At 43.5% G+C, this 23,775-nt stretch overlaps 1 protein-coding gene across 5 annotated transcripts in view; it reads right to left on the bottom strand.

Moving 5' to 3' along the window:
* LOC134340959 (neural cell adhesion molecule 1-like) overlaps positions 1 to 23,775 on the bottom strand; it is a 688,943-nt gene that overhangs the window by 23,097 nt on the left and 642,071 nt on the right. For 3 of the 5 annotated variants that reach the window (XM_063038578.1, XM_063038580.1, XM_063038581.1), the window contains one exon: positions 2,765 to 2,975. In XM_063038578.1, the coding sequence (XP_062894648.1) occupies positions 2,765 to 2,975 (211 nt within the window). The remainder of the gene's footprint in view (positions 1 to 2,764; positions 2,976 to 23,775) is intronic. The other 2 variants (XM_063038579.1, XM_063038586.1) reach the window with 1 other exon arrangement.

The raw sequence follows: 23,775 nt of genomic DNA, 5'->3' as shown, positions 1-23,775 counted from the left end.
CAGTTTCCATGATCTCACTACTTGTTTCCCTTAATTCCATAGACTTCATGCCAGTTTCCTTAGTAAATACAGATGCAAAAAACCTATTTAAGATCTCCCCCATTTCCTTTGGTTCCGCACATAGCCGACCACTCTGATCTTCAAGAGGACCAATTTTATCCCTTACAATCCTTTTGCTCTTAATATACCTGTAAAAGCTCTTTGGATTATCCTTCACTTTTACTGCCAAGGCTACCTTACGTCTTCTTTTAGCCCTCCTGATTTCTTTCTTAAGTATTTTTTTGCACTTCTTATACTCCTCAAGCACCTTATTTACTCTCTGCTTCCCATACATGTCATACAACTCCCTCTTCTTCTTTATCAGAGTTGCAATATCCCTTGAAAACCAAGGTTCCTTATTCCTATTCCTTTAATCCTGACAGGAACATACAAATTCTGCACTCTCAAAATTTCTCCTTTGAAGGCTTCCCACCTACCGATCACATCCTTGCCAGAGAACAACCTGTCCCAATCCACGCTTTTTAGATCCTTTCTCATTTCTTCAAATTTGGCCTTCTTCCAGTTCAGAACGTCAACCCTAGGACCAGATCTATCCTTGTCCATGATCAAATTGAAACTAATGGTGTTATGATCACTGGAACCAAAGTGCTCCCCGACACAGACTTCTGTCACTTGTCCTAACTCATTTCCTAACAGGAGATCCAACATTGCATCCCCCCTAGTTGGTCCCTCTATATATTGATTTAGAAAACTTTCCTGAACACATTTTACAAACTCTAAACCATCTAGACCCCTAACAGTATGGAAGTCCCAATCAATATATGGAAAATTAAAATCCCCTACCACCACAACTTTATGTTTCCTGCAGTTGCCCGCTATCTCTCTGCAGATTTGCTCTTCCAATTCTTGTTGACTATTGGGTGGTCTGTAATACAATCCCACTAATGTGGCCATATCTTTCCTGTTTCTCAGCTCCACCCATAAGGACTCAGCAGACAAGCCCTCTAATCTGTCTTGCCTGAGCACTGCTGTAATATTTTCCCTAACAAGCAATGCTACTCCCCCACCTTTCATTCCTCTGCCTTGATCACATCTGAAACATCGGAACCCTGGAATATTAAGCTGCCAGTCCTGCCCCTCCTGTAGCCAAGTTTCACTATTTGCTATAAGGTCATAATTCCACGTGTCAATCCACGCCCTCAACTCATCCGCCTTCCCCGCAATACTCCTAGCATTGAAATATATACACCTCAGAAGATTTTTACCACCACTCACAACCTTTCTATTAGCGGATTTGCTTGAACTTTTAACATCATTTATTTTCACCCCAGCCACACTGTCAGCTCTGGAACTCTGGTTCCCATCCCCCTGCAAATCTAGTTTAAAGCCTCCCCAATAGCACTAACAAACCTCCCTGAAAGGATAAGGTGCAAAGGACGGGTTCAAGTGTAACCCGTCTCTCTTGTACAGGTCCCACCTGCCCCAGAAGAACATCTCGATCATAACATCTCCAGATCTAGCAGCCTCCTAACTGTGAGTTGTGTTCAGCACAGACATTATGAGCTGAAGGTCCTGTGCCTGTGCAGTACTCTTCCTTGTTCTCTGAATGCCCAAAACCAGTTCAGGTGATGCTGTTGCAGGACACATGAGCTGTGCCGTGATCTTTGAGGAAATAATAGGCAGGATGGACAGAAGATTTGCTGGCTGGCAGGAACCAAAGAGTGGAGTAAAGGGGGCTTTTTCTGGTTGGCTGCCGGTGACTAGAGGTGTGCTGCAGGGGTCAGTGTTGGGACTGCTACTTTTCACGTTGTATGTCAATGTTTTGGATATAGGAATTGATAGCTTTGTGGCCAATTTTACAGAAGATACAAAGCCAGGTGGAGGGACAGGTAGTTTTGAGGAAGCAGGGTGTCTGTGGAAGAATTTAGACACATTGGGGGAATGGGTAAAGAAGTGGCAGATGGAATATAATGTAGGAAGGTGCATAGTTATGCACTTCAGCAGAAGGAATAAAGGTGTGGACTATTTTCTAAATAGAGAGAAAATTCCAAAAAAAAGAGGTGCAAAGGAACTTGGGGGTGTTTGTGCAGGATTCTCTAAATGTTAATTTACAGGTTGAGTCTGTAGTCAACACAACGGTGCCATTCATTTCGAAAGGACTAGAATATAAAAGCAAGGACATGGGTGCTGAGAATTTATAAGGCCACACGTGGAGTACTGTGAGCCAGTTTGTGCCCCATATTGAAAAAAAGATATGCTGGCATTGGAGAGGTTCCAGAGGAGATTTGCGAGAATGATCCCAGGAATGAAAGGGTCGACATGAGAAGCTTTTCTTGGCTCTGGGCCTGCACTTTCTGGAGTTTAGAAGAATGAGAGGTGATCTCAGTGCATCCTATTGAATACTGAAAGGCCTGGATAAAGTGGATATGGAGAGGATGTTACGGTCTAGGACCATAGCAATAGCAACAGAGATGAGGAAAATGTTCCTTTAGCCAGAGGATGGTGTTTCCATGGAATTCATTGTCGCAGATGGCTGTGCAGGTCAAGTTATTGGGTGTATGTAAGGCAGAGGTTAACAGTTTCTTGATTAGTCAGGGCATCAAAGGACACAAGGAAAAGGCAGGAGAATGGGGTTGAGAGAGATAGTAAATCAGTCATGATGGAATGGCACAGCAGACTTGATGGGCCAAATGGCCTAAATCTGCTCTTATATCTTACAGTCAATCATTAGACCAAGAAGGAATTACAGATTGAAGCTACTCACGAGAATGCAGCTTTCCCCTCTTCGATGTCCTTGCCCTTTGACCCAGGCCCGGGCTGACCGCAGAAGTTTACGGCAATGCACATTAGCAGGCCGCACTTGTTGATGAAGTAGCAGGTAACGTCCACGGCCACCAGCAAGACAAGGAAAACGACAATCAAAATCCCAACAATGGCACCGGTGCCCAGGCCTGAATCATTCGATGGGTCAGCTTCTGAAACAAATGTAGTCAATTACTCACAATAACCATTCAATTCTAAATCTCTACTTCTAACAGTGCAGAAAACCATTTGACTGTAACTTGGTTAGACTCATGTACGATGAAGGTTTGATCCATCCTCAGCCAATAAGGCTTGGCACTTCCTGTGGCAGTTGGTAAAATTTTATCCCCAGAATACACTGTTGCAAATCTACACTGTTCTCACATCAGCCATTACTATCTAGGTTGGAGAAGCACCCTCTCACCAGTCATCCTGTCAGGTCAGCAGAAAAACTCATGCGCTGCAGTCTGCCATCACTGCAGGACTTGTATGAAACGAGCAGGAAATCATTGCCCACCTAGCAAACTGCCTTTTCCAAAAGCTCCCTTCGGGAAAGGGCTACTAAAACAAAAACTTCACGCCATCTTAAAAGTTTCTTTCCCCAAGCCAGTAAGTCTGATCAACAGTTATAGTTAGCTCCCCACCCTGCTATCATTCAACACATCACTGCAGGGCACTGCAGACACACGAAGCCACTTTTTATAATGCTGAGTATATTGTAAATACATACTGTTATTTTTGTATTGGGTGAGGGTGAGGGCCTCCGTCGGATCAGAGTTGACCATGCGTCCCAGCAGTCTAGAAACGCAAGACTAGAGAGTACGATATGGGGAGCAAGCTGTTGCCCATGTAGCAAGCTCCACCTCTCCATGCACCTGATGACCCCAAGGGAATGGCAGAGACTGATACAGTTTGGTACCAGCAGCATCACAGTAGTTGGCAGTCAGCAGTGAGCTCAATGTAGGACTGCCTTAGGGATCCCAGCTCTGGATTTTCCCCTCCGGGTTTACTCCCAAAGCCTTCCCGGTGAGTGGGTACAGCCGCAATGCAGCGGAGGTTTGAAATCAGAGTTTTCCTTCTCCTAGGTGAGCTGCTAACCACGGCTGTCAAGCCCCATCTGCCCGAAGTGACTGCTTTTAAGGCATCAGTAACCCACCTTTGACCCTTCTCCTGTCAGTAGAAACGGTTCCACCGGGCTTAGTAGCTGGACTTGGTTATCAGAGGCTACTTGAGGCAAACGCCATTTGGAGCATTTAATAAGTAGTGGGATCTTAACCCTCATTACCACCCCAGCCATAACAACCTTCTGTATTAACACATCTTTTATTCTATATCCATACTAAAACCTCTGGCTTTACTTTTTATATGATTCATTATTCTTTATAAATGTTCAACATTGTTGTTTTTGTTGTATGTTGCACCAACACATCAGAGCAAATTTCTAATACATATAAATATATATAGTGAATAAAGTTCATCATTGATTCTTGATTTAAACCTGCAGCATCCTTTCAAAACGTCCCATGAGGTAATTTTCAAAATTTTGACGGTTCCGTGCACCAACAAGACAATCTTCATTCTAAAATAACTCCTGAAATAAACTGAGGTTCTACTCACAACCAGGAAGTTGATGTAGGGTCTCGGCCCAAAATGTCGACTGTTCATTCTCCTCCAAAAACACATAGAGATGCTGGAGATGCTGGAAATCCAGAGTAACACAAACAAAATGCTGGAGGGATTCAGTGCTGGATATCCAGAGTTACACATGCAAAGTGCTGGAGGAACCCAGTGCTGTAAATCCAGAGTTACACACACAAAATGCTGGAAGCACTGTGTGCTGGAAATCCAGAGTAATACACACAAAATGGTGGAGGAACTGTGCGCTGCAAATCCAGAGTCACATACACACACACACACACACACACACACAATGAGGAATTGAGCACTGGAAATCCAGAGTTACACATACAAAATGCTGGGAAAACTCAGCGCTGGAAAACCAGAGAAACATACACAAAATCCAGGAGAAACTCGGCGCTGGAAAGCAGATTAATACACACAAAATACAAGAGGATCTCAGTGCTGGAAATCCAGGTCTACACATGTAAAATACAGGAAAAACTGAGCGCTGGAAATCCAGGGAAACACACACAAGATGCTGGAGAGACTCAACGTGGGCAATCCAGAGTAACGGGCACAAAATGCCGGTGGGGGGAGGTCAGTGCCAGAAATCCAGTGTAACACACACAACATACAGGAGGAATTCAGTGTGGGAAATCCAGAGAAACACACACAAGATGCGGCAGTGATTCTGTGCTGTAAATCCTGAGTAACACACAAAAAGTGTAGGAGCTAGTTAGCGCAGGAAATCTGGGGTAACACACACGCACTGTTGGAGGAACTCAGCGCTGTAACTCCAGAGTAACACATACAAAATGCAAGAAGAACTCAGTGCTGAAAATCCAGAGAAACACACAGAAAATGCAGGATGAATTCCGCGAGGATAATCCTGAGTAACAAACACAAAATGCTGGTGGAACTCAGCACTATAAATCCAGAGTAACACACACAGAATGCTGGCGACTTGGCATGGGTAATCCAGAATTAAGGACTCAAAATGCTGGGAAAGTCAGTGCTGGAAATCAGAATAACACAGAGAATGCAAGAATAATTGAGCACGGGAAATCCAGAGAAATGTATACAAAATGCAGGGGCATTCACTGCTGGAAATCCAGAGTAACAAACACAACATGGCAGTGCAAGTCAGCGTTGTAAATCCATAGTAACACATGCTGAATGCAGGAGAAACTCAGTGCTGGAAATCTAGAGTAACACACACAATGTGGGAAGACCTGAGCGCAGGAAATCTAGTGTTAGGAATTGAGCGACGTAAATCTGGAATAACACACAAAATGCTGGTGGAAATCAGCACTGGAAATCCAGAGTTACAAAAACTGCTGGAGGAATTTGATGCGGGAAATCCAGACTTACGCGCACACACACAATATAGGGAGACCTCAGCGCTGGAAATCCAGAGCAACACACTCAAAAGTGCTGGAGGAACTCAGTGCTTGAAATGTAGAGTAACACTCAAAATGCAGGCAGAATTCAGCACTGGAAATACAGGGTAAGAGACACAAAACACTGCAGGAAATCAGTGCTGGAAACTTAGAATGACATGCAAAATGCAGGGGAAACTCAGCACTGGAAAACCAGAGTAACACACACACAAAATGCTGATCTAACTTAGAAATGGAAATTCAGAATAAACACACACATACACACACACACACACACAAAATGCTGGAGAAACTGAGTGTTGGAAATCCAGAGTTACACGTGCAAAATGTTGGAAGAATCCTGCGTTGGAAATCCAGAGTAACACAAACTAAATGCTGAAAGAACTTGGCGCTGGAAGTCTAGAGTAACATGCACAAAATCCAAGAGATCCTGAGCAGTGGAAATCCAGAGTAACACGAATGAAATGCTGGTGGAACTGAGCGATGTCTATTCAGAACAACATACACAAAATTCACTTGGAATTTGGCACAGGAATTCCAGACTAACACACACAAAATGCAGGATGAACCAAGAGCTTTAAATCCATAGTAAGACACAGAAAGTACTATTGGGACTCAGCGCTGTAAATCCAGAGTAACACACATAATGCAGGAGGAACAAAATGTTGGATATCTAGAATTACACAAGCAAAATGCTGGGGGAGTTCAGCACTGGATATCCAGAGTTACACTCACAAAATGCTGTGCTGGAGATGCAGAGTAACAAAAACAAAATGCTGAGGGAACTGAGCGGCAGAAATCCAGAATTACACACACCTAATGCTGGAGGGACTCAGCCCTGGAAATTCAGAGTAACACACAAACAAGATGCAGGAGGAACTGAGTAACACACACAAAATGCAGCAGGAATTTGGCATGGGAAATCCAGTGGAACACAAACAAAATACTGGAGGAATTCAGCGCTGGAAATCGTGAATAACACACAGACAATATGGCAGAGGCGCTCAGCATTGGAAATCCAGTGTAACACAAATTAAATGCTGGAGGAACTTAGCGCTTGAGACCTAGAGCAACACACACAAAATGTTGGAGGAATTTGGTGCTGGATATCCAGAGTATCACACAGAAAAAGCTGGGGAACTTGGAGCTGGAAATCTAGAGTAACACACACAATATGCAAAAGGCATTCGGCGCAGGAAAACAAGGGGAATATACGCAAAATGCAAGAAGAACTGAGCGCTAGAAATCCAGGTAACAGAAGCAAATTAAATGAAAAATTGTGTGCTGAAAATCCAGGATTAAACATGCAAAATTCTGGAGGAACTCGGCGCTGGAAATCCAGAGTAACACAAACAAAATACAGTAGGAACTGAGTGCTGGAAATCCAGCGTAACAGAAGCAAAATAATATTTTTTTTAAAGCTGTGCACTGAAAACCCAGAATTAAACATGCAAAATTCTGGAGGAATCCGGCACTGGAAAGCCAGAGTAAAAAAGAAAAATACAGTAGTGACTGAGCACTAGAATTCCAGAGCAACACAAGCAAAATACAGTGGAAATAGAGTGCTGGAAATCCAGAGCAACACAAAATACAGTAGAAACAGAGCACCGGAAATCCAGAGTTACACGCGCAAAATGCTGGATTAACAGCGCTGGAGGTTCAGACGCTCTCACACACAATGAAGGAAGTACTGAGCGGTGGAAATCCAGACTTAATCACACCACATGCTGGAGGGACTCAGCCCTGGAAATCCAGAGGGGGACACACACAAAATGCTGGAGGAACTGAGTGCTGGATATCCAGAGTGACACACACACAATGCTGGAGGAATTCAGCGTTGGAAATCGAGAACTGCACACACACAAATGCTGGAGTAACTCAGCACTGAAAATTCAGAGTCACATACACAAAATGCTGGAGTAATTGAGTGCGGGAAATCCAGAGTTGCAAACACAAAATGCAGCGAGAATTCAGCGCTGAAACCTGAGAGTAACACAAACAAAATGCTGGCGGAATTTGGCGCTGGAAATCAAGAGTAACACACAGAAAATGCGGGAGGAATTCGGTGTGTGAAATCCAGGGGAACACATGCAAAATGATAGCGGAACTGTGCGCTGCAAATCCAGAGCGACACACACAAAATGCTGGAAGAACTCAGCGCTGGAAATCCAGAGTAACACACACAACATGAAAGGGGAGCTCAGCACTGGAAATCCAGAGTTACAAACACAAAATGCAGCGGGAATTCAGCGCTGAAACTCTGAGGTAACACAAACAAAATGCTGGTGGAATTCAGTGCGTGAATTTCCAGGGGAATACACACAAAATAATAGAGGAACTGTGCACTGGCATTATGCTGGAGGAATTCAGCGTTCAAAATCCAGAGTAACACACACAAAATGCTGGGGAACTTGGTGCTCAAATTCTACAGTACCACAGACAAAATTCAGGAGGAACTAAGCATTGGAGCTCTCGAGTAACACACACAAAATGCCACAGGATTTCGGCGTGGGATATCGAGGGAAGCACATGCAAAATGATAGTGGGACTGGGTGCCAGAAAACCAGAATAACACAAACAGTATACAGGAGGAACTCAACGCAGAAAATCTAGAGTTACCCACAAAAAATGCTTAGGAACTCGGTGCTGGAAATCTAGAGTAACACACATAAAAAGCTGGCAGAATTCAGCGCAGGAAATCGAGGGGAACACTCGCAAAATGCAAGAGGAGCTGAGTGCTGGAAATCCAGAGATGCACAAACTAAATGCAGGAAAACTGAATGCTGGAAATCCAGAGTTACACACACCAAATGCTGGGGGAATTTGGCGCTGGAAATCCAAAATAATGCACACAAAATGCAGGAGGAATTCGGCGTGGGAAATCTAGAATAACACAAAAAAAATACAGGAGGAATTGAGTGCTGTAAAGCCAGAGCTACATGCATAAAATGGTGGAGGAATTCAGCGCAGGAACTCTGGTGTAACACAAATGAGATGGTGGGGGAATTTGGCGCTGGAAATTGAAAGTCACACACAAAAATTTCTGGAGTATCTTCGTGCTGGAAATCCAGAGCAAAGCACACAGAATGATGGGGAACTTGGCTCTGAAAATCTAGAGTAAGGTGCAAAATATGCAGGAGAAATTGACCGCTGGAAATCCAGAGTTACACACACCAAATACTCGGGAAATTCAGCTCTGGAAATCCAGAGTAACACACACAGAATGCTGCGGAATTTGGCGCTAGACATCCAGAGTAACACATAAAATGCTGGTGGAATTCAGTGCGGCAAATCCAGGGAAATACATGCAAAATGCAAGAGGAACTGAGCAATGGAAATCCAGAGCAACAGGCGCAAAATGGTGGAGGAATTCAGCGCTGGAAATTGAGAGTAACACAGACATCATGCTGGGGGAATTGGCACTTGAACTCTCGAATAACACACACAAAATGCGGGAGGAATTGAGCGCTGGAGTTCTCGAGTAACACACACAAAATGCAGCAGTAATTCAGTGCTGGAGGCCCAGTTACACACAAAAAATTCCGGTGGAACTCAGTGCTGGAAATAGAGTTACACACACAAAACGCAGGAGGAAGTCAGCGTTGGAAATCCAGGTTACAAACATGCCAAATGCTAGAGTAACTCAGCGCTGGAAATCCAGAGTCACACGCACAAAATGCTGGGGAACTTGGTGCTGGAAATCTAGAGTAACACACACAAAGTAAGCAGCAGAAATTGAGCGCTGGAAATCTAGAGTTACTCACACCAAATGCTGGAGGAGCTCAGCGCTGGAAATCCAGAGTAACACACACACACACACAAAATGCTGGGGAACTTGGTGCTGAAAATCTAGAGTAACACACACAAAGTAAGCAGGAGAAATTGAGCGCTGGAAATCCAGAAATACACACACCAAATGCTGGGGGAATTTGGTGCTGGAAATCCAAAATAACGCACACAAAATGCAGGAGGAATTCGGCACGGGAAATCCAGAGTAACGCATGCAAAATGCGAGAGGAGCTGAGCAATGGCAATCCAGAAGATGCACAAATAAAATGGAGAAAGAACTGAACACTGGAAATCCAGAGTAACACAAACAAAATACAGGAGGATCTGAGCGCTGGAAATCCAGAGCTTCACGTGCAAAGTAGTGGAGGAATTCAGCGCTGGAACTCCAGGTGTAATGCAAATGAAATAGTGGGGGAATTTGCCGCTGGAAATTCAGAGTCACACACAAAAAGTGCTGGAGGATCTCTGTGTTGGAAATTCAGAGAAAGGCACACAGAATTATGGGGAACTTGGCGCTAGAAGTCTAGGGTGATGCACAAAATATGCTGGAGGAACTCAGCACTGGAAATCCAGAGTAACACACACAAAATGCTGGAGAACTTGGCGCTGGAAATACAGAGTAACATATGCAAAATGCGAGAGGAACTCAGCACTGGAAATCCAGAGTAACACACACAAAATGCTGGAGAACTTGGCGCTGGAAATACAGAGTAACATATGCAAAATGCGAGAGGAGCTCAGCACTGGCAATTCAGAGCTACACACGCAAAATGGTGGAGGAATTCAGTGCTGGAACTCTGGCGTAACACAAACAAAATAGTGGGAGGAATTGGTGCTGGAAATTCAGAGTCACACACAAAAAGTGCTGGAGGACCTCTGCGCTGAAAATTCAAAGAAAGGCACACAGAATTATGGGGAACTTGGTGCTAGAGATCAAGAGCAAAGCACAAAATATTCAGGAGAAATTGGGCACTGGAAATTCAGAGTTACAAACGCAAAATGCAGTGGGAATTCAGTGCTGAAACTCCGAGGTAACACAAACAAAATGCTGGGGGAATTTGGCGCTGGAAATCCAGTTACACACGCAAAGTGCTGGGGGAATTCAGCAATGGAAATACAGAGTAATACAATCAAATTGCTGGGGTACTTATGCTGGAAATCTCGAGTAACACACATAAATTGCAGGAGGAACTGAGCGCTGGAAATCCAGACTTACACACAGAAGATGCTGGAGGAATTCAGCGCTGGAACTCGGGGTAACACAAACGAAATGGTGGGGTAATTTAGCGCTGGAAATCCAGAGTCACGCACACAAAATGCTGCTGGAACACGGAACTGGAAATCCAGAATAATACACAGAAAGTGCTGAAGGAACTTGAAGCTCGTTCCTCCAGAGGCACACACACAAAATGCAGGAGGAATTTGGTGTGGGAAATCCAGGGGAACACACTCAAAATGCTGCAGGAACTGAGCACTGGCAATCCAGAGTTACCCAAATAAAAGATAGGAGGAACTGAGCGCTGGCAATGCAGGTAACACAAAGGAAATACAGTAGCAACTAAGTGCTGGAAATCCAGAGTGAAACACAGAAAATGCTGGACAGCTGCAGCCTTGGAAATCCAGAGTAACACACACAAAATTTTAGAGGAGTTCAGCCAGCGCTGGAAATCCAGAAAAAGACACAGAAAATGATGGGGGATATTGGTACTGGGAAATCCAGGGGAACAGATGCAAAATGTAAGAGGAACCGAGCGCTGGAAATCCACAGTTTCACAAACAAATTAAAGGAGGAACTGGGTGCTGGAAATCATGAGATACCTACGCAAAATGTTGGAGAAACTAGGTGCTTGAAATCCAGCATATCACAAACAAAATACAGGAGGAACTGAGCACTGGAAATCCAGAGTCACACACACAAAACGCTAGAGGAATTCAGCACTGGAAATCTAGAGAAAAACAAGAAAAAAATGATGGGGGGACTTGGCGCTGGAAATCTAGAGTAACACACACAAAATGCTGGTGGAACTAAGTGTTTTACATCCATAGTAATATACAGAAAACACTGTTGGAACTCAGCGCTGTAAAACGAGAATAATGCTCAGGAAGTGCTGGAGGGGCTTAGCATTTGTAATCCTGACTACACACACAAACTTCTGGAGGAACTGAGAGCTGGAAATCCAGATTTACACACACAAAATACTGGTGTAACTCAGCATTGGCATTCTAGAGTCACACACACAATCAAGAGAATGACACGCAAAATGATGGTGGTATTTGATGCTGGAAATCCAGTATAACACACACAAAATGATGGGGGAACTTTTACGCTGAAAACCTACAGCAACACACAAAATTTGCAGGAGGAATTGAGCGCTGGAAATCCAGAGTTACACACACAACATGCAAGAGGAATTCAGCACTGGAACTCTGGAGTAACACAAACAAAATGCTGGGGTAATTTAGCACTGGAAATACAGGGAAACACACACGCAAAATGTCAGAGAAACTGAGCGCTGGAAATCCAGAGTTGCATTCACAAAATGAAGGAGTAACTGAGCTCCAGAAATCCAGAGTAACACAAACAAAACACAGGAGGATTTCAGCGCTGGAGCTTCAGAATAACACAAACAAAATGCTGGGGGATTCGGCACTGGAAATCCAGAGTAGCACTCGCAAAATGCAGGAGAAATTTAGCACTGGAACTCTGGAGTAACACAAACAAAATGCTGGGGTATCTGGCGCTGGAGACCCAGGAAAACACACGCAAAATGTTAGAGAAACTGAGCGCTGGAAATCCAGAGTTACATGCACAAAATGTTGGCAGAATTGAGAGCTGCAAATCCAGAGTAACACACATAAAATGATCGGGAAACTTGGTGCTGGAAATCTAGAGCAACACATAAAATTTGCAGGAGCAAGTGAGTGCTGGAAATCCAGAGTTACACACGTACCATGCAGGAGGAATTCAGCACTGGGACTCCGGAGTAACACAAACAAAATGCTGGGGTAATTTGGCGCTGGAAATCCAGGAAAACACATGCAAAACGTTAGAGAAACTGAGCACTGGAAATCCAGAGTTGCATTCACAACAATGCAGGAGTAATTGAGCTCTAGAAATCCAGAGTAACACAAACAAAACACAGGAGGATTTCAGCGCTGGACCTCCAGAATAACACAAACAAAAAGTTGGGTGATTCAGCGCTGGAAATCTAACACTTGCAAAATGCAGGAGAAACTTAGCGCTGGAACTCTGGAGTAACACAAACAAAATGCTGAGGTATCTGACACTGGAAATCCAGGAAAACACACGCAAAATGTTAGAGAAACTGAGCGCTGGAAATCCAGGGTTACATGCACAAAATGTTGGCAGAATTGAGAGCTGCAAATCCAGAGTAACACACATAAAATGATCGGGGAACTTGGCGCTGGAAATCTAGAGCAACACATAAAATTTGCAGGAGCAAGTGAGTGCTGGAAATCCAGAGTTACACACATACAATGCAGGAGGAATTCAGCGCTGGAACTCTGGCGTAACACAAACAAAATGCTGGGGTAATTTGGCGCTGGAAATACAGGGAAACACACACGCAAAATGTCAGAGAAACTGAGCGCTGGAAATCCAGAGTTGCATTCACAAAATGAAGGAGTAACTGAGCTCCAGAAATCCAGAGTAACACAAACAAAACACAGGAGGATTTCAGCGCTGGAGCTTCAGAATAACACAAACAAAATGCTGGAGGATTCGGCGCTGGAAATCCAGAGTAGCACTCGCAAAATGCAGGAGAAATTTAGCACTGGAACTCTGGAGTAACACAAACAAAATGCTGGGGTATCTGGCGCTGGAGACCCAGGAAAACACACGCAAAATGTTAGAGAAACTGAGCGCTGGAAATCCAGAGTTACATGCACAAAATGTTGGCAGAATTGAGAGCTGCAAATCCAGAGTAACACACATAAAATGATCGGGGAACTTGGCGCTGGAAATCTAGAGCAACACATAAAATTTGCAGGAGCAAGTGAGTGCTGGAAATCCAGAGTTACACACATACAATGCAGGAGGAATTCAGCGCTGGAACTCTGGCGTAACACAAACAAAATGCTGAGGTAATTTGGCGCTGGAAATACAGGGAAACACACACGCAAAATGTCAGAGAAACTGAGCGCTGGAAATCCAGAGTTGCATTCACAAAATGAAGGAGTAATTGAGCTCTAGAAATCCAGAGTAACACAAACAAAACACAGGAGGATTTCAGCGCTGGACCTCCAGAATAACACAAACAAAAAGTTGGGTGATTCAGCGCTGGAAATCTAACACTTGCAAAATGCAGGAGAAACTTAGCGCTGGAACTCTGGAGTAACACAAACAAAATGCTGAGGTATCTGACACTGGAAATCCAGGAAAACACACGCAAAATGTTAGAGAAGCTGAGCGCTGGAAATCCAGGGTTACATGCACAAAATGTTGGCACAATTGAGAGCTGCAAATCCAGAGTAACACACATAAAATGATCAGGGAACTTGGCGCTGGAAATCTAGAGCAACACATAAAATTTGCAGGAGCAAGTGAGTGCTGGAAATCCAGAGTTACACACATACAATGCAGGAGGAATTCAGCGCTGGAACTCTGGCGTAACACAAACAAAATGCTGGGGTAATTTGGCGCTGGAAATACAGGGAAACACACACGCAAAATGTCAGAGAAACTGAGCGCTGGAAATCCAGAGTTGCATTCACAAAATGAAGGAGTAACTGAGCTCCAGAAATCCAGAGTAACACAAACAAAACACAGGAGGATTTCAGCGCTGGAGCTTCAGAATAACACAAACAAAATGCTGGAGGATTCGGCGCTGGAAATCCAGAGTAGCACTCGCAAAATGCAGGAGAAATTTAGCACTGGAACTCTGGAGTAACACAAACAAAATGCTGAGGTATCTGACACTGGAAATCCAGGAAAACACACGCAAAATGTTAGAGAAACTGAGCGCTGGAAATCCAGGGTTACATGCACAAAATGTTGGCAGAATTGAGAGCTGCAAATCCAGAGTAACACACATAAAATGATCGGGGAACTTGGCGCTGGAAATCTAGAGCAACACATAAAATTTGCAGGAGCAAGTGAGTGCTGGAAATCCAGAGTTACACACATACAATGCAGGAGGAATTCAGCGCTGGAACTCTGGCGTAACACAAACAAAATGCTGGGGTAATTTGGCGCTGGAAATACAGGGAAACACACACGCAAAATGTCAGAGAAACTGAGCGCTGGAAATCCAGAGTTGCATTCACAAAATGAAGGAGTAACTGAGCTCCAGAAATCCAGAGTAACACAAACAAAACACAGGAGGATTTCAGCGCTGGACCTCCAGAATAACACAAACAAAAAGTTGGGTGATTCAGCGCTGGAAATCTAACACTTGCAAAATGCAGGAGAAACTTAGCGCTGGAACTCTGGAGTAACACAAACAAAATGCTGAGGTATCTGACACTGGAAATCCAGGAAAACACACGCAAAATGTTAGAGAAACTGAGCGCTGGAAATCCAGGGTTACATGCACAAAATGTTGGCAGAATTGAGAGCTGCAAATCCAGAGTAACACACATAAAATGATCGGGGAACTTGGCGCTGGAAATCTAGAGCAACACATAAAATTTGCAGGAGCAAGTGAGTGCTGGAAATCCAGAGTTACACACATACAATGCAGGAGGAATTCAGCGCTGGAACTCTGGCGTAACAGAAACAAAATGCTGGGGTAATTTGGCGCTGGAAATCCAGAGTTGCATTCACAACAATGCAGGAGTAATTGAGCTCTAGAAATCCAGAGTAACACAAACAAAACACAGGAGGATTTCAGCGCTGGACCTCCAGAATAACACAAACAAAAAGTTGGGTGATTCAGCGCTGGAAATCTAACACTTGCAAAATGCAGGAGAAACTTAGCGCTGGAACTCTGGAGTAACACAAACAAAATGCTGGGGTAATTTGGCGCTGGAAATTCAGAGTAGAATTCACAAAAATGGAGGAGGAATTGAGCTCTAGAAATCCAAAGTAACACAAACAAAACACAGGGGTATTTTAGCGCTGGGCCTCCAGAATAGCACAAACAAAATGCTGGGGGATTTGGCGCTGGAAATCCAGAGTAGCACTCGCAAAATGCAGGAGAAATTTAGCACTGGAACTCTGGAGTAACACAAACAAAATGCTGGGGTATCTGGCGCTGGAAATCCAGGAAAACACACGCAAAATGTTAGAGAAACTGAGCGCTGGAAATCCAGAGTTACATGCACAAAATGTTGGCAGAATTGAGAGCTGCAAATCCAGAGTAACACACACAAAATGCTCGGGGAACTTGGCGCTGGAAATCTAGAGCAACACATAAAATTTGCAGGAGGAAGTGAGAGCTGGAACTCTGGTGTAACACAAACAAAATGCTGGGGTAATTTGGCGCTGGAAATCCAGAGATGCATTCACAACAATGCAGGAGTACTTGAGCTCTAGAAATCCAGAGTAACACAAACAAAACACAGGAGGATTTCAGCGCTGGGCCTCCAGAATAGCACAAACAAAATGCTGGGGGATTTGGCGCTGGAAATCCAGAGTAACACTTGCAAAATGCAGGAGAAATTTAGTGCTGAAACTCTGGAGTAACACAAACAAAATGCTGGGGTATCTGGCACTGGAAATCCAGGAAAACACACGCAAAATGTTAGAGAAAATGAGTGCTGGAAATCCAGAGCTACATACACGAAATGTTAGCAGAACTGAGGGCTGCAAATCCAGTGTAACACACACAAAATGTGCAGGAATTCAACACGGGAAATCTAGAGTAACACAAACAAAATTCAGGAACATTTGGGTGCTGGACATCCAGAGTTACACACACAAAATGCTGGTGTAACTCATCAATGGAATTCTAGTCACACACATAAAATGCTGGAGGAATTCAGCGCTAGAAATCCCGTGTAACACACACAAAATGATCGGGGAACTTGGCGCTGGAAATCTAGAGCAACACACAATATTTGCAGGAGGAAGTGAGCGCTGGAAATCCAAAGTTACACAGGCACAATGCAGGAGGAATTCAGCACTGGAACTCCGGAGTAACACAAACAAAATGCTGGGGTAATTTGGCGCTGGAAATCCAGGAAAACACACGCAAAACGTTAGAGAAAATGAGTGCTGGAAATCCAGAGCTACATACACGAAATGTTAGCAGAACTGAGGGCTGCAAATCCAGTGTAACACACACAAAATGTGCAGGAATTCAACACGGGAAATCTAGAGTAACACAAACAAAATTCAGGAACATTTGGGTGCTGGACATCCAGAGTTACACACACAAAATGCTGGTGCAACTCATCAATGGAATTCTAGTCACACACATAAAATGCTGGAGGAATTCAGCGCTAGAAATCCCGTGTAACACACACAAAATGATCAGGGAACTTGGCGCTGGAAATCTAGAGCAACACACAAAATTTGCAGGAGGAAGTGAGCGCTGGAAATCCAAAGTTACACAGGCACAATGCAGGAGGAATTCAGCACTGGAACTCCGGAGTAACACAAACAAAATGCTGGGGTAATTTGGCGCTGGAAATCCAGGAAAACACACGCAAAACGTTAGAGAAACTGAGCACTGGAAATCCAGAGTTGCATTCACAAAATGCAGGAGTAATTGAGCTCTAGAAATCCAGAGTAACACAAACAAAACACAGGAGGATTTCAGCGCTGGAACTCCGGAGTAATGCAAACAAAACAGGGGATTCAGCTGTGGAAATGCAGAGTTACATGCACAAAATGTTGGCAGAACTGAGAGCTGCAAATCTAGAGTAACACACACAAAATGCAGGAGGTGCTGAGCGGTGGAACTCCTGAGTTACACACACCAAATGCTGGTAGAATTCAGCGCTGGAAATTCAGAGAAACACACACGAAATTATGGGGAAACTTGGCGCTGAAAATCTAGAGTAATACACACAAAATGGGGGTAGAACTGAGCGCTGGAAATCTAGAGTAGCACACACAGCATGCAGCAGGAACTTGGCGTGGGAAATCCAGAGTTACACACGTAAATTGCTGCAGGAACTTGGTGCTGCAAATCTGAAGTAACACACACACAAAGCTGGTGGAACTCAGCACCAAAAACCCGGAGTTACACTCACAAAATGCTGTAGGAAATGAGCACTGGAAATTCAGGGTGAGGTACAAAAATGCAGGAGGAGCTAAGCGCTGGAATTCCAGAGTCACATATGCAAAATGCTGGCGGAATTTAGTGCTGGAAATTCAGAGAAAGACACACAAAATGATGGCACGATTTGGTACCGGAAATCCAGTGTAACACACACAATATGCTGGAGGAATTCAGCGTTGGATATCCAAGGGAACACACGCAAAATGTTGGAGGAACTGTGCGCACAAAATCCACAGTAACACTATCAAATTAAAGGGGAGACTGAGCACTGGAAATCCAGAGATACCTACACAAAATGCTGGAGAAACTGAACACTGGCGATCTAGAGTTACACACGCAAAATGCTGGAGGAATTCAGCAATGGAAGTCCAGAGTAACACAAACAAAATGATGGGGGAGTTTGGCGCTGGAAATCTAGATTAACACACACAAAGTGAAGGGCATACTAAACTGTTGAAATCCAGGGTAACACACACCAAATGCTGGAGGGACTCAGCCCTGGAAATCCAGAGTCACACACACAAAATGCTGGAGGAATTTTGTGTTGGAAATCCAGTGTTACACAAACAAAATGCTGCGGGAACTTGGCGTTGCAAATCTAGAGTAACAAACAGGAAAAATGTTTGTGGAACTCAGCACTGGAAATCCAGAGTAACAGAAACAAAATACAGGAGGAACTAGATGTTGGAGATCCAGAGTGACACACACAAAATGTAGGAGGAGCTGAGCGCTGGAAATTGCGAGTAATGCACACAAAATACTGGAGGGACTCAGCAGTGGAAATTCAGAGTGACACACACAAAATGCTGGGTGAATTTGGCGCTGGAAAACTACAGTAATACATATAAAATGCAGGAGGTACTGCATGCTGAAAACCCAGAGTTAATCACAGAAAATGCCTGGATGAACTGGGCACTGGAAATCCAGAGTAACACAAACAAATTAAAGGAGGCATTGAGAGCTGCAAATCCAGAGCGGCGCATAGACAATGCAGGAGGAAGTCAGCACGGGAAATCCAAAAGCACACACTAAGCGATAGGGGATCCTGGCACCAGAAATCTAGAGTAATACACAAAAATGCAGGAGGAATTTGGTACGGGAAATTCAGGGGAATACACGGAAAATGCTAGTGGAACTGAGTGCTAGAAATCCAGAGTTAAATGCACAAATGGGGAAATGTGGCGCTGGAAATCTAGAGTAACACACATAATATGCGGCAGGTACTTAGCGTTGGGGGAAATCAGCGCTGGAAATCCAGAGCAACATACATAAAATGCAGCAGGAATGCAGCGTGGCGTTACCAGGGAACACACATACAAAATGCAGGTGTACTCAGCGTTGGAAATCCAGGGTTACACACATACAATTCCGGTGGAACTCAGCACTGGAAATCCGGAGTTACATTCACAAAATGTTGGAGGAACTGAGTGCTTTAAGTCCATAGTAATACACAAAAAATACAGCTGGGACTCAGGTCTGTAAATCCAGAATAACACACAGGAAGTGCTGAAGGGACTTAGTGTTTGAAATCTTACACACACTGAATGCTGGAGGAACTGAGAGCTGGACATCCAGAGCCACACACACAAAATGCTGGTGTAACTCATCAATGGAATTCTAGTCACACACACAAAATGCTGGAGGAATTCACCGCTGGAAATCCCGTGTAACACACACAAAATGATCGGGGAACTTGGCGCTGGAAATCTCGAGCAACACACAAAATTTGCAGGAGGAAGTGAGCGCTGGAAATCCAGTTACACAGGCACAATGCAGAAGGAACTCAGTGCTGGAACTCTGGCGTAACACAAGCAAAATGCGGGGGTAATTTGGCGCTGGAAATCCAGGAAAACACGTGCAAAATGTTAGAGAAACTGAGCACTGGAAATCCAGAGTTGCATTCACAAAATGCAGGAGTAATTGAGCTCTAGAAATCCAGAGTAACACAAACAAAACTCGGGAGGATTTCAGCACTGGAACTCCGGAGTAACGGAAATAAAATGCTGGGGGATTCAGCGCTGGAAATCCAGAGTTACATGCACAATGCAGGAGGAATTCAGCGCTGGAACTCTGGAGTAACACAAGCAAAATGATGAGGGAATTTGGCACTGGAAATCTTGAGTAACACAAGCTAAATGCAGGAGAACTGAGCTGTTGAAATCCAGGGAAATGCACACCAAATGCTGGAGGAATTCAGCGCTGGAAATCCAGAGAAACACATACAAAATTATGGGTAAACTTGGTGTTGAAAATCCAGAGTTACCCACACAGAATGCAGCAGGAATTTGACATGGGAAATTCAGGGGGACACACACAAAATGCTAGAAGAACTGGGCGCTGGAAATGCAGAGTAACAGAAGCAAAATACAGGAGGAACTTTGCGCTGGAAATCCAGCATCACACATACAAAATACTGGAGTAGCTAAGTGCTGGAAATCTGGAGCAAACTCAGCAGGTCAGGCAGAGACAGAGGTTTTGCTGTCAATCAGCATGCATGATGAATGGTGTCAGCCTGAAACAGCAACTGTTTCTATTGATCCTCTCTATTGATACTGGCTGACTTGCTGTGTTCCTGCAGCATTTTGTGTAGGTAGCTCTGTGAAGTTAGTGGATGCTGGGAGACAGAACACATCCTATATTGCTGAAACCTTGTCTCTTTGATTCTTGCTATAACCCAAGCAAAACAAATATAAAGAAATCATTGGCTTTCGATTATATTAATAATGGTATGCCAGTTATTGATTCATAGAAAATTACAGCATAGAAACAGGCCCTTCAGCACATCGAGACAGTGCCGAACCATTTAAACTGCTGACTCCCATCAACTTGCACCAGGACCATAGCCCTCCATATCCCACCCATTCATATACCTATCCAAACTTTCAAATGATCCAGGCCGTCAGAAAGGAGAAGCCCAATGTCCCACACCAACAGGCTCAGGAACAGTTCTTACCCTTCAACCATCAGGCTCCTGACCACTGTGGATAACTTTACTCACCTCAAACTATGAACTGATTGCACAACCTCTGGACTCACTTTCAAGGACTCTATAACTCATGTTCGCAACCTTTGTGTGTTTGTTTTTTTATTTCTCCCTTTTTTGTATTTGCACTTTGGTGGTTCTTCTCTCTGTGTAAAGTTCTTCGTTGATTCTATTGTATTTCTTTGTATTTACTATGAATGCCCGTAAGAAAATGAATATATGGTAACATGCATGTACTTTGATAATAAATTTACTTTGAAACTTTGATTGATCGACATAACAATAAAATAGATTTCCTGACCATGACCACATTGTTTGTAGGATCATGTTCACCACAAGCTTGTAAAATTTGTTGTTATGTTGCAGCAGTACATTGCAATACATAATAACTGTGAATTAAGGCAAGAAGTATATAAATATATCTTTTTAAGTTAAATTAAATAAGTAGTGTATAAAGAGAGAAAAAAAGGTAGTGAAGTAAGTGTTCGTCGGCACGATCAAGGCAAGTCACCTCTTATGTTCCTTCCCTTGCTCAACCTCATAAGATATGCTCTCTGATCCTGGCAGCATCCTGGTAAATCTCTTCTGCACCCTCTCTAAAGCTTTTACCAACAGAACTGAAAACAATATTCCAAGTGTGCTGTAACCAGGGATTTATAGAGATGTGTCCCTTGAACTCACACCCCAACAAATGAAGGTCAATACACCACTTGCCTTCTAAACCATTTGTCATTCGTTAACTGAGATGAGAATGTTTGAAATGGTATTGAAATTGAGGCACAAAAATTACATTATAATGAGCAAACTGACAAAAGGTCCATGGCAATTGGTGAATTTAACTTCACTTCATTAGTAAAACTGGAATAGAAAGCTAATGTCAGTAATAGAGATGATGAAACCACTGATAAGAAAATACTAAGTTCTTTAATGTTCTTTAGGGAGCCAAATCTGCAGGACAGATTCCAAGTGAGAAGTGACAATTTGCCAGACTACTCCTATGAACAAATTAAGATGAAGAATAATTAGATATTTAGAGATATAGCATGATAACAGGCCCTTCTGCTCCAATGAGCCTGCGTTCTATAGTGTAATTATACCCATGTGACCAATTAACCACCTAACCCGTACTGCTCTAGGATGTAGAAGGAAACCCACATGGACACAGAGAGAACATACAAACTCCTTACAAACAGCAACGGGAAGGAGTCTGTGAATCATGGTACAAGTTTATATTGAAAGTCAAGTTCCAGGCGTTGTACAGTGGATATGACCTAATGCAAGGGGCAGTTTACATTAGGCCATACCCACTTTTGTAAAGTGGACAGAGCTAAATATAATTGACCTAAACCACCTGGACCAATGTAATTGACCTAATGCAGTTGCAGAGTTGAGTGAACATGGCCTAATGCAAGGGGCAGTTCCAAGGTCGGGAACAGAGAAGATGATTGCAACTTAATCTTAAATATTTTTTTTCTTTCCAATATACTCTCAAGTAGGACATGGCTTTAAGGTAAGGGGTGGGAAGTTCAAGGGGGATATTAGAGGAAGGTTTTTTTACTCAGAGAGTGGTTGGTGTATGGAATGCACTGCCTGAGTCAGTGGTGGAGGCAGATACACTAGTGAAACTTAAGAGACTACTAGACAGGTATATGGAGGAATTTAAGGTGGGGGGTTATATGGGAGGCAGGGTTTGAGAGTCGGCACAACATTGTGGGCCGAAGGGCCTGTACTGTGCTGTACTATTCTATGTTCTATGTACTTGAGAAAATCCACCCTATGTATTCAGCTTAGATGTATTGAATCCCAATAAATTTTTGGTCAATTATGAAACTTCAGTGCGTTCGTTGATGTTTGCAACTTATACATCCCATCAAGACCAGCTTGAGAATTTCCAGCTATTGGCCCTTTCTACTGTCACACACTTTTCGTGCATTTCTAAATCTGCCCTAACTCAGACGCAATTTACAATGTTGGCAGACGCTGCTGAGTGATTTCAAAAAAATTTACCCCAGCTTCAGCAAGTGGAATAAATCACAGGTATTGTCTACAGACAAGGTGCCTGATTAAATAAGCTAAACAACCGCACTTTGCTGACTCATGGAGTCATAGAACACTACAGCACAGAAGCAGGCTCTTTGGCCCATCCAGTCTGTGCCGTAACATTATTCTGCCCAGTCCCATCAAGCTGCACCTGGACCATAGACCTCCTACCCCTCCCATCCATTTACCTATCCACACTTCTCTTAAGTGATAAGATTGAACCCACATCCACCACTTCCGCTGGCAGTTATTGATAGCCAGACTTTTGAAATCTCTTGAAGTTCCTGTACAAAAAACTGAAACCCAGGGACTAGGTGGGTGATGGAAGAATGCAGCAGAGTGAGTCATAGGTAAACCAGTCTGACTTAAATTGTGGTGTACCCACACTGTCAGAGCAAGAATTCTGGCAGTGCCTTTGTACGGTTTTGAAAGGGGAATGATGTGTAGTGTTATCTCCCCAGCAACTATTTCAGAATACTTAAGCAAGTTCCATTTTATCTTTCAACATTCTAAAATGTATTATGATTCAACATATGGATTAAAACTAAGCAATGGTTTGATAGGCATGATGAGGTGGACTTTCAATTAGAACAAGCACTTAGATTTGGAAGGAAATTCTGAGCTACATAACTTTGATCCTCCAATAAAGTGAGCAGTGGGGAGCACCAGACTCGATACTTGTAGAGCCTGTACGCTCCATTATCACTCCTCCAAACGGACCATTAGGTGGCATGGACATGGCAATTTGATGTCTTTTTATACATTAACTCTAAAGGAGACCAGGCAACCATACAGAGTACAGGGCATTAACAAAGGAAATCAAATATTCTTGTTTGCTGTAACCCATTACCCAGCTCTTGGTGGATCTTCTTATTAACTCCGAGAATGACTATTTTCTCTCTGTGAGATGAAACATCAAGAAAGCAGAACTAATTGGTTCAATCTAAAGTTG

This window comes from Mobula hypostoma, chromosome X2 (assembly GCF_963921235.1).
Source record: "Mobula hypostoma chromosome X2, sMobHyp1.1, whole genome shotgun sequence".
Lineage (NCBI taxonomy): Eukaryota > Metazoa > Chordata > Chondrichthyes > Myliobatiformes > Myliobatidae > Mobula > Mobula hypostoma.
The sequence above is the reverse complement of the archived record's forward strand: the minus strand, read 5'-3'. Positions and strand labels throughout refer to the sequence as shown.